Below are 13,016 nucleotides of genomic sequence, written 5' to 3' on the forward strand. Positions count from 1 at the left end.
AACTGTCCTCTTTATCCTTCACCATTCTGGATGTCGATATTTCAATTGACCATATATTCCTGTTACAGTTTCCACCACTAATACTGTTACTCTCTTAAAACATTCAAGGGAAAATACACAGCGAGGGTGTTCTAAGATAATAACGAGCTCATCAAAATAGGTATCGCATTTGGCTTTGCGTTTTCCAGTTATACTTCTGTCAATGGTGGGAGACAAGTAAATTTATTAACATGAGAAAGGCGCGCAGGTGAACGCGACGATATTATATCGCGTTATTAGTTCGCGGCCAACCTTTGCCGCGACCGGTTCCGGTGTTCTCGACCTACTCGTGTGACCTACAGTCGTGTCGCAACGAGACAACTTCTTTCACCTACATCAGGATTCCACCATTTTTGCAACAACATAACACTGTCGGCCCTGAAGTAGTTTTTATTTGGCAATCATCTTCATTACAAATCCAGTGAGTCTTATTTCTCAATTCCAATATAGCCATCATTAACTAAATAAATATATGACCTTGAGACACTTGTGAATTTTTAATAATGCGTCTCTGCTCTACACGCGTTGCTAATAACATTACATGAACAATTATAAGACTACAATTTTATATCTCTACTCTACCACTTCAATCATAATTGTAGTTGATTGGAGAAAAAAAGTAAATATCTGAATAGTCATGATCAATAACGTAGTTTTTTTATTTTTATTTCATACTTCATTTTTCAATCATATAACAACTAAGATGATGTATTGTCATCTCAACAACAGAAAGTCGGACAAATGGTTGTACGAGAAAAAGACTGGAATCACTATCTGACTGTGGCGTACCTGTTTTCCTTATATAGTGCGGTTACTGCTCTTGCTGTATTAATGGAGATTGTAGTAAACATATCAATCATTAGTATTCTACTATCAAACTACATATATAATCAAAACTAATCCTGCTTGTAAACTATTAAGAAGTATTCATAGATACTCAGGCCATCCGCCGCCCGATTTTTGCAAATTTGCTCATAGTAATTTAGTGTTCAAGTTATTTGTGCTATTACTTGTAAGTATGATGCGCGACATGAATAACTATTTAAGTAAATTATATTGATTAAGATTGTAAGTGAAAAGCGAGAAAATTTATATTCACGATATTTCCTCATCACTCCTTAATTTACTTATAATTCCACAATGCACGAGACTGGATCGTGATGCTAAAAAATGTGTTAAATTGAAGTGGACTAAATTAAAGTACACCATATATAAAACTGATTACTGTTTTCGTAAATATTGACACTACACATTGTCTACCTCATGTTAAATAATCTGATTAGAGCCGCGAGACTGAATGTCGTTAAATGTGTAATTCTTTAATTTATAAGGAGCGTGCTTCATTTATTGTATAAAATCATACGTATAATGAATTCTTAATTAACCTGTCGAACTACTATGATAGACTATTCTACCGTTATTGTATTTAACTGGCTTAGCTATGGAACTATCTCAGTGTCCTTTCCCTCATGCGTAAATTTCAGTTTTCTACTGCGTAACATATTGCGCTGCTATAACTCCACAAGAATTCGCGTTTTGGATTCCAGAAGTAGCAATTATGTGGCCTTTATGATGCTGTGAATCAAGGAAATAATTGGCTTTTGTTCTCAATACCATGACGTACCTGGAATCTTAGGGAATAATACTCAACATTATATCTTGCGACGTGGAAATAGAATGATCAGTAATACAATGAATATATCTGTTGATCTATAATCCTAAATGCGATAATGTAAACAGACATCACTGAGACTTTATAGCTGATTAAGAATAATTTATATCAATTTATATTACTTGCAAATTGCAATTAATGTCATCATGAGCAATCTTTAATAGAGAAAACGCAGTCAAGGAAGTTTTACGATGTTGGAAATCGTGTTCGTTGAATTTTTATATTATACTAGTCTCGACCTACGCAATACGTGTATACATTCCGGTGCCATTTCCGCGCTTATCATTAATTGTACTCTCATTTTCAAATTAATATCAATATCTTCCTTCAGTGGGAGTACACATAATTTTACAATTTAGACAAGAGCGTAAAATTGAAATTATAAACATAAGTGAACGTACAATGTAAGTAGTTGTTATCATTCATACTTTACACGTATCTGTCTAATGTGAAATCTAAAGCATAACTATCTAATCTAAACCATAGGCTATTGCAATTATGCATATGAATACATTGTTTAATTCGTTGATAAAACTGCAGAGGAACAAGTTCTTCCCTCTTGCAGTCAGGATTCGCATACTAAAAAGGACATTTCGGTCGCGTAATCACTTTCCAATGGATTTCAGAGCGAGTCTGTATCTGTTGCCGAATACCATTCAATAAGAAGCACATACAAACATACCTGACTAAATACAGGTAATCGTAAAAGGAAATTACAATGGACCACGTTGAATTGTATATGTATGTACTCTGGGTTATACTGTATTGTGTATACTATATTATGAACCTATGAAAAAAAGATTACAAAGTGTTGCGCAATATATTATATGGAACAAGGTAAATGAGTTGTATGTAGATACTTTAGAATTGACATTGCTAGCCACTGTAGTACACAGTATAGTCAAATATCAGGGTCACGTTGGGTCACAGTCCGCATCGGTAGCAGGTAGGCACGTGATGTATTGCACAAATTTTTTGAAGCCATTGGAACACAACAATTTCGCTACTAAACTAAAAAAAACTAAAATGAGAATATACAATGACTAGCTATTGGACAGGAATTAGCAGTAATAAACTGTAACGAGTTCCGTGCAAACAAAATGAGATATAGAAAGTGTAGTAACTATGAAAGAATGAAAAAAGAAAAAAAGACAGGTATTTTTTGCTTTAATCTAGGATCCTCTCACTTGTATCATTCCTATGGATAGATTGGAATGTTTCATTATTATTTCTTGCGTTAGGTATTGTCAGCAATTACATTCCTCAAGTGATATCACTTTCTAAGCGCGCCAACTATACCCTTCTTATATTCATCAGACCCTTTACTTTCTAAAATATTTTTTGCACGTAATATATCTATGTAGGAGATATTAGAGCTCCACAACGTTATCAAATAATATTTCTTTTACTTTGTTCTGACAGAGCAAAAGAAATTTCAAAAATTGATACTTTTATCAACAACCATTCTAGACATCATTCTGGGATTCAGTTAGGCTACAAGTAAATTCACGCTAATGAAAGTTAATCATTACTGTTTACTAGATAAGACAATATATATGGAGGATATAGACATGGGTGTGCAATAAGAATAGTAAATGTGAGCATTATCTCAATGTAATTTGAAAGAATCCAAGAGCAAACACAGCATTGAAATTTGTCATGTATTTATAGGTGACTGGGAAAGCAGATTTTGAGAATGGCTACTAAATTATGGATGGCTTTTTCACGGCGGCGGGTTGACGAAGATGAGAATGGCAAAGGAGAACTGAACAGAGTCCTTGGACTGTTTGATCTTACTGCACTGGGTATAGGTGCCACCCTGGGTCTAGGTGTTTATGTTCTTGCTGGAAGTGTCGCCAGGGAAACAGCTGGACCAGCTGTTTGTCTGTCGTTCTTGATATCTGCAATAGCTTCTGCATTTGCTGGTAGTTAAAATATTTTCATTCACTGTTTGCATACTCTGTTATCAAGGAATGTATATTAATTCGAATTATATTTTCTTAAGGAATGTGCTATGCTGAATTTGCCTCCAGAGTTCCAAAAGCTGGATCTGCTTATGTGTACAGTTACGTTACCGTTGGGGAGTTTATAGCTTTCATCATAGGCTGGAACCTAATCCTAGAGTATGTAATCGGTAAGATCTTAAAATGAAAAATGACGAGTATTAAATTGGAAAAATTGTTATCTTACTTGCAATTATTTAGGTACTGCCAGCGTGGCAAGAGGCTTAAGTAACTATATTGATGCATTGACAAATCATGTCATGGCAAAGGCACTTAGAGATGCAATGCCTATCGATATCTCATTCTTATCAGAGTATCCAGACTTCTTTGCTTTTGCTATGGTTATACTTCTTGCCATTTTACTTAGCGTGGGAGTCAAGGAATCGTCATTGCTTAACAATATTTTCACTACTATCAATTTAGTGACAATCGCGATAGTCCTCGTGGCAGGTTCCATTAAAGGTCAGTTGGTTCCCAGAGTTTTGCTAATCCGAAAATATTCTTAATCCCTAACATTACATCATTTGATTATTAAATGCTCATGTTTTATTCATATACAGCTGATGCTTCAAATTGGTCCATCGCCGTTGAGGATATACCGGAAACTGTAAAAAATCCTGGAGTTGGAGGATTCATGCCGTTTGGCATAAGCGGCGTTATGGCTGGAGCTGCTACTTGCTTCTATGGATTTGTTGGCTTTGATGGCGTTGCAACAACTGGGGAAGAAGCTAAAAATCCTCAGCGTAACATTCCATTAGCTATTGTGATGTCTCTTGCTGTTATCTTTGTAGCATACTTTAGCATCTCAACAGTATTGACTATGATGTGGCCATATTATGATCAGGTGGGTGTGTCGTATATAATTAAACCTATAATTAGTCATTCAAATATAAATTAATCATACTCTTATAGAATGCAGATGCTCCTTTTCCATATGTTTTTGAACAAATTGGCTGGCCAGCTATCAAATGGATTGTTAATATAGGAGCTATCTTTGCTCTGTGCACCAGTCTTCTTGGTGCAATGTTCCCATTACCCAGAGTTCTTTATGCCATGGCCAGTGATGGAATACTATTTAAATGTTTGGCTAAAGTTCATTCGCGGACTATGACCCCGATTTTCGGGACTCTGTTATCCGGTTTGTTCACAGGTGAGTATAGATAATTGGTATTCGTTGATTATGACGAAAAATCTGAATAATTAATATCTTGTTTGTAATCTTTTTTAATAGGTATCATGACTCTTGTTTTTAACCTTCGGCAACTAATTGACATGATGTCCATTGGTACACTTTTAGCTTATACTATTGTAGCTATATCCGTGCTCATTTTGAGGTGAGCCTCATGTTCTGATGATCTTTTAATTGAGATTCTTCTTGTACTTCGTATCTTTATATTATACCCTGTAGGTATGAGAAGAACGAATCTACAAACAAAAACGGGTTAACTTCGACCATGGATATTCCTGTGGAACGAACACCAATGAGTTTCTTCAAGCTGCTCTTTAATTTAAACAATAATAAGCACCCGACAGAATATTCTGGGAGTGTTGCTAAGTGGGGTATTTTACTGTACAGTAAGTAAAAATCTTTGAGCAATATCGGTGCTGTCAGGGAGATCATTTTTGTTTAACTTTTAGGTATCATCGTCTTCGCCGTGGGATTCTTAATTAATTACGTAGGAGATCAAGTACTCTCTGGGAATGTGATATACTGTGCGATTATAGCATTACTGGTGTTAATTATGTTACTAATAATTGCTAGTATCGGAAGACAACCAGCTCAGAAACCAAACTTATCCTTCAAGGTACATAAAATAATTTTATGTTAATTTATATACAATCTCCCTATATTAATCTCTTCTTGGTAATCTTTTAGGTTCCTCTAGTGCCTCTGATACCCTGTCTTAGTATCCTTATCAATCTATATCTGATGCTGCAATTAGATGTGTACACTTGGATAAGATTTGTGGTGTGGATGATAATAGGTAAGCAAACTGGATGTGTTTCTATATAGTAGATATTAAACAAAAAAGGAATGCAATACAGACAGATGATTTATTTCAGGTTTTGCTATTTACTTTTTATATGGAATAAGTCACAGTGTTCAGGGAAAACGCAACCAAATCGAAATGGAAACGAAAACGCAACAGATAAGCGAGAAATTTCGTAGTTGTACAAAGTTTTAGACAATTAATCTGAATTATTCATATTTTCGGAAGAATCTTCCCTGTCAAGGATTAAATCATGCTGATAACGGAAGCCCTGTTAATTAACACACAATAAAAGCAAGTGTGCCTGATAAGCATTTGTCTTCCAGAGCCTGCCTCAGAAAGAAAAAGTTAGAAGAAACTAAAAGAGAAAAACCTGTGAATAATTTAGAATCTCAAGTCAAACTAACTACAAATCTTTTTTTTCAACACATGAAACTGGAAATAGACAATGAATCAACACCGAATGATCGATCATCACGTTTGAAGTGTAGTGATAAAATATTTACAGACGTTTGTATATCTTTTCGCTCACTATTTTATAATGCCGTCCTAAGACAGACACGAGCTGGAATCATTCTGTATATATTGCAAAAAGAATCTGTTATATTTTTATGATACACAAATAAATAATATATTTTAAGTAAATCACAGTAAGTCTTTTTTTTATTTTCCATAGCTGTCAATACGATTGCATTTGACTTATTAACTTACAAAATCTTTATTCGTCTCTACACTATAAGTGCCATTATGGCGTGAATGAACTAAAGCTAGTACAGAAATTACATTATTGGAACGTCTTACAAGTTCACACAGCACACAGAGTATTGGTTTGTATGATCGATTAAATGACTATTTTGCAATTAATATAGACACGCGAATTCCGGATTATTTCAATAATGAATTCAAATACACAGTAATGTAACGTTACGATTGTATGACATTAGCATTTTTTTTTCAAATAAATTAATAACAATAGAAAGCTAGTACTCGGAATATAATGCCTTATACCGGAAGTGACTTCAACTCCATTATGAGTAGTATTTTTTGTTCAGATGAATTTCTAAATGATGTCTATGATTGATGGATTCACAGAATTCATCTCTAGACTAGAATTTAATGAGAGTTGAAGGTATCACCAAGGTCATTAATAACAACGATATGGCAATGGCAAAATTGGCACACCAAATACGAATTCTGTTTATTATATAATTAGGCAAGCCATCAATCATTCTATATAAATACTGTTCTCAGTTAGATACCGGTGTTGTTAATTTATTACCTTCTGTTTACAAGACCGCCAATGCTTACGTGTTGCCAGTTGGCCTAGCAAGTACGATAAAAATAAATTAATTACAGTTCCCTTCTAGCTAAAGAAAATTTAAAAAAAGATGCTTACCCCGATACCAGTGGCCCAGCCGTTTCCTGCAGGATTTGATTCGGTCACTCCGATTCTTCGACATATGATTCCTGCTCCCGACACCGCCCATACTTGTCCAGGTTCCCGACCCACTGATACATGTCGAAAGCCTTGTTTTGCCGTGAGCACCGATGAGTCTGGGAGAATATTAAGCGCTTTCTTTACATAAAAGTATGCAGATTTGTGGAGAAATACAAAAGTTGTGAATAATGACCGATATGGATGGGATCGTTAGGCATAGCTGGTAATGTCTGCCAATAAGTTCCTTCTGGAAAAACATTAGACTGAATTTCGCGGCGCACTGATAAATGTCCAGTTGTGTCTAGGGCCCATACTACATCCTTGCCTACGGAGATTTGCTTTAAATGAGCTCCTGAAGGTGGCTCTACATTCTGCCATAAATCACCTGTAAGATTGAATACAAAATCATTCATTGACTTAATTCAAGAAGGTCAGAAAATATACTTCGTCGATTAACATAATGTTCACCAGTTGGTTTGTTGGGATTTATCCCAAATCTCCAGTAGCTGGACCCATTCTTCCCAACTGCCCATACTTGTCTATTGGGACCGCATGAAATTCCTACTAGAGTCTGATCACTAGGAATATGTTCCCAGGAAACTCCCTAAAAAGAGATAATAAAAATAATTTCTTTAAAAATCAGAATACCTTTTCTTACCATGGGACAGGATTCAGAAACTCCTCGTCGAAATAGAGCCTCGCCATTAGCCGCTACTGCCCAAACATAGATGGGAGCGTCGCTTCCTGGATCTCCAGTTGCCTCAAAGAATTCACAAAATAGTAAATACCTCCTTATATATTGTAATTACTACAATCTACTTATTAGTAACGTACATATAGAGAAACATCGACGAGTTTGGTATTCCCAAGTTCTTGCCACGGGCCACTAGTAGTTAATTCACATCGTCTGAACCATCTTCGTCGCCTTACATAATCCGTAAATTGTTTTCTTCCGTGATATTGCGATGGAAAGTCCGTAGCGTATTGCCAGCCATCACGATCAACACCTCCAGGTGTATGAAAGTCTATGATCCAGTCAGAAACCTGAAAACATTACTTAGTAATCATATTACGCTTTATTGTTTAGATTATATATCTAAGTATCTATAATTACTTTTCGTAATTAATATGATACTTTATCCTCTACTAACCCAGTGCCAATGCATTGACAGAAGTTTCGTGTGTTCTCGCGTTCTCTTATGCCGACCAGTAGCATCGCTCCACATATAACGATCCGTGGGTAAACCATGAGACGTATAACCGGTCACAGGATTCCAACGTTGATTTTCATAGACAAAATAATTGTGCGTATCCACCATTGTGTTAATACCCCCATTGTTAATTGCTAGAGCTGAATTTAAAACAAAAATACATATATAATACATTTTGTATGAGAGACAATCACAAGATATATTACCTTTGAGGAAAGAACCTCCCCAACCGCCAGTATAGACCCAGGCTGTATTATCATAACCTATGCCCCAAGTTATACCGGAACTACATGTCTCAACTCTTTTAAGATGTCCACCCATCTGTCGCCAAAACATTGTTATCGGTTCAATGATTACCTGCAAAGTAATGGTGTAATATGAAATAATTTAGTTTATTCTCAATATTTATTGACATACCGATCTTGATTTATATAGAACATTGCTGAGCGTGATAAGGCCTTTGATCTTTAAATGTGTGATGTTCTGAGGGGGTATCCTGTGGCAGTAGAAAGTGAATTCACTGTCATTTATGAATATCCTGTAGCCCTGAGTCTCACAAATGATTTTCAAATTGACATCGGAGCCTGCCTTTATGGGACTGCCACCTGCCCGTTCTTCATCGCCCCATTGTCCATTCTCGTAGGTGTTCCTGACAATGACATCATCTTTTAATCGTGGATTGAAGTGCAAGGCTACGTCGTGATTTTCTGGTACGTTCCTTTGCTTTGGGGTTGTTGTAGTGTAGCAGACTAGGTTAAACGTAATTCTGGAACAAAAGACTTTGATATTGAAATTATTCAGGAAAAGATAGGACAAACTTGACTTACCTATCAGCATCGTCGTGGACACACATGGATGCATGAAGAGCACTGCCTGGACCAAACCCATTCTGGAGTATACTCTCGAATGGTAGAATTTTACCAGCAACATCTAGTTCCTGAGTGTACACTCCATCAAAGAATTGATTTGCCTGAATTTGTTATAAATAGCAATTAGCTGTTTGTATAGAAGATTGAATTTTATAATTATTTTATCTTATAGAAACCTCAGCTATCGCTGGATCATAAACGAAAACATCGCCTAGAGCAGTTGTTGTCCAGATGGCATTAGGTCCTGGTTTTCCGTACACATTGTTCATCTGGCATGTAACTAAAGATGACAATTAGTGTTGAAGAAAGACTCCTGCATTATCCCATTTATTGGATAAAGGAGATATTACCTGACGTAAGATTGGCCATCCAATCTTCCATTTCAGTATCACTAGCAAATTGGAGTCGCACAACTTTACAGCGGGAAAGACGTGGTGTGTGGATTGCCAGCCTAGGGCTACCTGGTTCACTGCAGCATACTACGCAGACGATCTCCGAAATAGGAAACTGCATCTGTTGTGGAAAAGATAATAGAAGTAAAATTACTTACGTCTACTGATTTTAGAATTCAATACCTTAGTGGTAGCGCCATCTGAATTGAGAATAGTCAATGTACCAGAATCCAATGAGCCACTATCACTACCAATCCATTCCAATTCAACTATACAGTCTTCATAATTAATGCTGCCCTTAAGTTTGCATCGTGCATCACCATTTTTTACCCAGGATGATCTGTGCAATAAAAATCCTTAGTTCCTGAAACCGGTAGTAAAGTTTAATATTCAGAAACTTACTTTTCAATGGCCTTTTCGTATTTGGATAAATCAAAGTCAAGGTCCTTTAATCTGCTTTTGAGTTCATCCAGAATTCGTATCCTCCAGGGTTCTGCCAGTTCTCCATAAACTGCACCATTACCATCAGCAATCCTTGAAAGTTATTGCATGCAATATTAACGTAAAATTTAATATTGTTAATAAAATTCAAGAGTATCGTACCATTTAGGTGGTGAAGTAATATCCACAAAGCAAGCACCAGCTTCGACCTTGCACCAAAGAACATCGCACTCAGCCCAATACATAGCAGCAGTGGTTTCATCCTCTCCGTAGACTCCAGAATCACCAGTGAGATCAGGATCGAAAATACTACCATCAGTTTCAGGATGAGCTTCGACGCCAACCATTGAACCAACTGAATGAACTGGACTCCAGGCAGCTGGATTCACTTTGACAGTACTGCTCATTCCTTTACCAGGCACTACTATTGATTCACCACTTTTAGCTAGGGATTCATTGGAAATTGTTATATTGGCTACGCTTGCTGCCGTAAGATCACCCATGTCCATCGAATTTGCAGACCTGAACGGTTAAATGAAATTAGCACGTTGAGAATGATGTCTACGTTCTACATATCAACAACTAGTAGTGACCGTTTCTTGGCTTCATTCAGGTAAGATTCCTGGAATGATGTTTGCTGTTGATTATTGGGAACGGTACCATCAGTAGAACGTTGCCATAACTTCAAGGATGTCGGTGTGGGAGCAGATCTCGACTGTTCATCCCAGTCCCTGATCAGGGCTGTGCCTTCACTGGTGCTATGTGGTCGATTCTTAAAAATAAGGCAGATACGTAGAATGTTTCTCTGTAATATTACCCTTTCCCATAGCATGCGAAAAGGAAGAAATTGTATATAAAAAAATTTTATCAATAACTCACAAGGGAACCCCAGCTCTGGTGCCGCTGTTGCTGTGGCGTGCCGCACATGCTATGCCGATTACTAGAAGAGAGACTGGCATTACTGCTGGCACGACTCAATTGTAACGGTGCATTGATAAGACGCCATTTCTTTCCAGTTAATTCAGAACGTGTGATACCGGTTCGATAGTAGAGACAACGATCATCGTGACCAATGGCCCAGACCTTTAGATAAAATTTACTTAAGTATGGAAAGAATAGATTTTGGCTATTTATACGATTCTTACTTGATCATTTGGTGCTACTGAGACTAGAGCCATTTTACTTAGCATTTCTACCCATCCAGTTCCAGTAGCCAGTTGCTCACAAACGCCACTCATCTCGCCCTTAATTCCTTTCCGGAACCATACGCTACCTTCATTAGTAACGGCCCACACAGCATCCATACCGACACTCACCTGGACCAATCGAAGATCTTTCTGAGGCGGTTCTACTTCAGCCCATTCATCACCTATTCAAAGATACTGTTATTATAGTTTAATTAATATTAAGAGTTTTTATTTTATACAATGCTGATGCTTCATCTCAAACATACCCATTGGATTTTCTCTGGTTACACCTGTTCGTACTACAGCCTTTCCGTTTAAAAGAACAGCCCAGACCAGGCCAGCTAATCCTACACTCACTTGACATACTTCGTACCCTGTTGCAAGCTTAATTGCACTCCAGCGTTGACCCTCGGGAGACGTTGTGCTAACTCCAACTCTGAACATTATCTGAAGAGATTTTGGAGTTGAAGAATTATTACTAAATGTTTGTAAAGAATAAGCGATTCATTTTGTATTTACTCTGCCATGCGCCGTCACTGCCCAAACTACGAGTCCACCGGGATTGCCTCCAGGAATTTGATTACCGCCTACGGCAACATCTATAAATGGTTCCTGAAAAAGCACAAAGTATTATAGGATATTAAAAATAATATAGTACATTGTTCAGAATGAATTAGAACTTGAAAATTTAATTATTACTTTAGTAGGATCCTTATGAAGTGGTGCAATTGCACACCAAGAGTTCATTGCACTGTATCTTCTGTAACGAACCCACTTGCGTCTCCGTACGCAAGATTTCCATTGTTTCTTGGTCGTATAGGTTGCAGGAAAATCGACGGCGTAGGTCCAACCCTGATGTTAATAAAGATACTTTTAAATTTGTAAAAAAATGTAGAACCCAAAAAATGGTTTTCAATTTACATCATGATCCAATGGTTGTCCATCTAATGTTGTTTCGATATGCCAGTCACCTTCCCATTGCCATGCCATGGAAGGTAATTTGACTTTATCACGACTACGGTCAACACTTCCATCTTGATTTGAAAAATTATATCTATCTGTTGGTAACAATCTTCCACTAAAACCTTCTAAAGGCAACCATCTCTAGATATAAAAAAACGTAAGATAATGAATTAAAATCATTGGCCATCAATAGACTGTGCATATATATGTCAAGTAAGCCATACTTCGTTTTCATAAGTTTCTTCCTTTATGCGAATTGGAATGTCTAGACCATGAACATGTACATAAACTTGCCGATCGCCACCAATTGCCCACATAAAGTGTGGCACTGCAGAAAGTTGTTTAAATTCCAATCCCAGGTACATAAACTCACGCCACATAGTACCAGATGTGGATAGTCCAAAGACACGACCCTCATTATTAATGGCATAGAGGTAAGAACTTGGCATTGTGAATCAGTATCCTAAATAATAATAAAGCATTAATAAATACTTGATGTCAAAAATAAAAAATGAATCTTATAACTGTAAGTGTTACAAAGAATGTGTCATCCATATCCTATCTAGGTAAGATAAGACAACAGTTCTATCATATCTATATGACTTTTGCAACATTAGCAATAATTCTGTCTTCCACTTATGTAGAAGTAAAATTCGTTATAAAAATAGAGTATTATACTCTACATTCATATGTACTAATGACTGAATAAATAAAGTCACAACAGAGACATATCACATGCGTTACAAATATACTTGCCCAATAGATATGAACTAACTGCTATATAGAAATCTTTTAAATAACTTAGTAATA

The 13,016-nt window shown here is 36.6% G+C and overlaps 2 protein-coding genes across 4 annotated transcripts; one reads left to right on the forward strand and one right to left on the reverse strand.

Moving 5' to 3' along the window:
* Positions 1 to 113: 113 nt before the first annotated feature.
* LOC107267945 (cationic amino acid transporter 3) lies at positions 114 to 6,350 on the forward strand. Of its 3 annotated transcripts, XM_025085326.1 has the most exons (13): positions 114 to 460; positions 2,338 to 2,452; positions 3,254 to 3,308; positions 3,383 to 3,636; positions 3,717 to 3,845; positions 3,916 to 4,176; positions 4,275 to 4,558; positions 4,627 to 4,864; positions 4,946 to 5,048; positions 5,123 to 5,289; positions 5,353 to 5,519; positions 5,591 to 5,699; positions 5,779 to 6,350. In XM_025085326.1, the coding sequence occupies exons 4-13, from the start codon at positions 3,408 to 3,410 to the stop codon at positions 5,898 to 5,900; spliced, it is 1,809 nt and encodes a 602-aa protein (XP_024941094.1). In that variant the 5' UTR covers positions 114 to 460; positions 2,338 to 2,452; positions 3,254 to 3,308; positions 3,383 to 3,407; the 3' UTR covers positions 5,901 to 6,350. The 3 variants fall into 3 exon arrangements, with proteins under 3 accessions (XP_024941094.1, XP_015595657.1, XP_015595656.1); XM_015740171.2 differs by lacking the exon at positions 2,338 to 2,452; XM_015740170.2 differs by lacking the exons at positions 2,338 to 2,452; positions 3,254 to 3,308.
* Positions 6,351 to 12,655, reverse strand: LOC107267943 (tectonin beta-propeller repeat-containing protein). The gene is made up of 23 exons (XM_015740165.1): positions 12,431 to 12,655; positions 12,165 to 12,347; positions 11,943 to 12,095; positions 11,763 to 11,855; positions 11,510 to 11,690; positions 11,202 to 11,425; positions 10,936 to 11,139; positions 10,650 to 10,828; positions 10,219 to 10,578; positions 10,018 to 10,149; positions 9,799 to 9,955; positions 9,574 to 9,736; positions 9,400 to 9,503; positions 9,182 to 9,324; positions 8,772 to 9,120; positions 8,561 to 8,711; positions 8,295 to 8,494; positions 7,978 to 8,187; positions 7,802 to 7,903; positions 7,612 to 7,747; positions 7,337 to 7,528; positions 7,102 to 7,259; positions 6,351 to 7,028 (listed from the first exon to the last, which is right to left on the reverse strand). The coding sequence occupies exons 1-23, from the start codon at positions 12,653 to 12,655 to the stop codon at positions 6,981 to 6,983; spliced, it is 4,047 nt and encodes a 1,348-aa protein (XP_015595651.1). The 3' UTR covers positions 6,351 to 6,980.
* Positions 12,656 to 13,016: the final 361 nt, after the last annotated feature.

This window comes from Cephus cinctus, unplaced genomic scaffold (assembly GCF_000341935.2).
Source record: "Cephus cinctus unplaced genomic scaffold, Ccin1 Ccin1_scaffold0462, whole genome shotgun sequence".
Classification (NCBI taxonomy): domain Eukaryota; kingdom Metazoa; phylum Arthropoda; class Insecta; order Hymenoptera; family Cephidae; genus Cephus; species Cephus cinctus.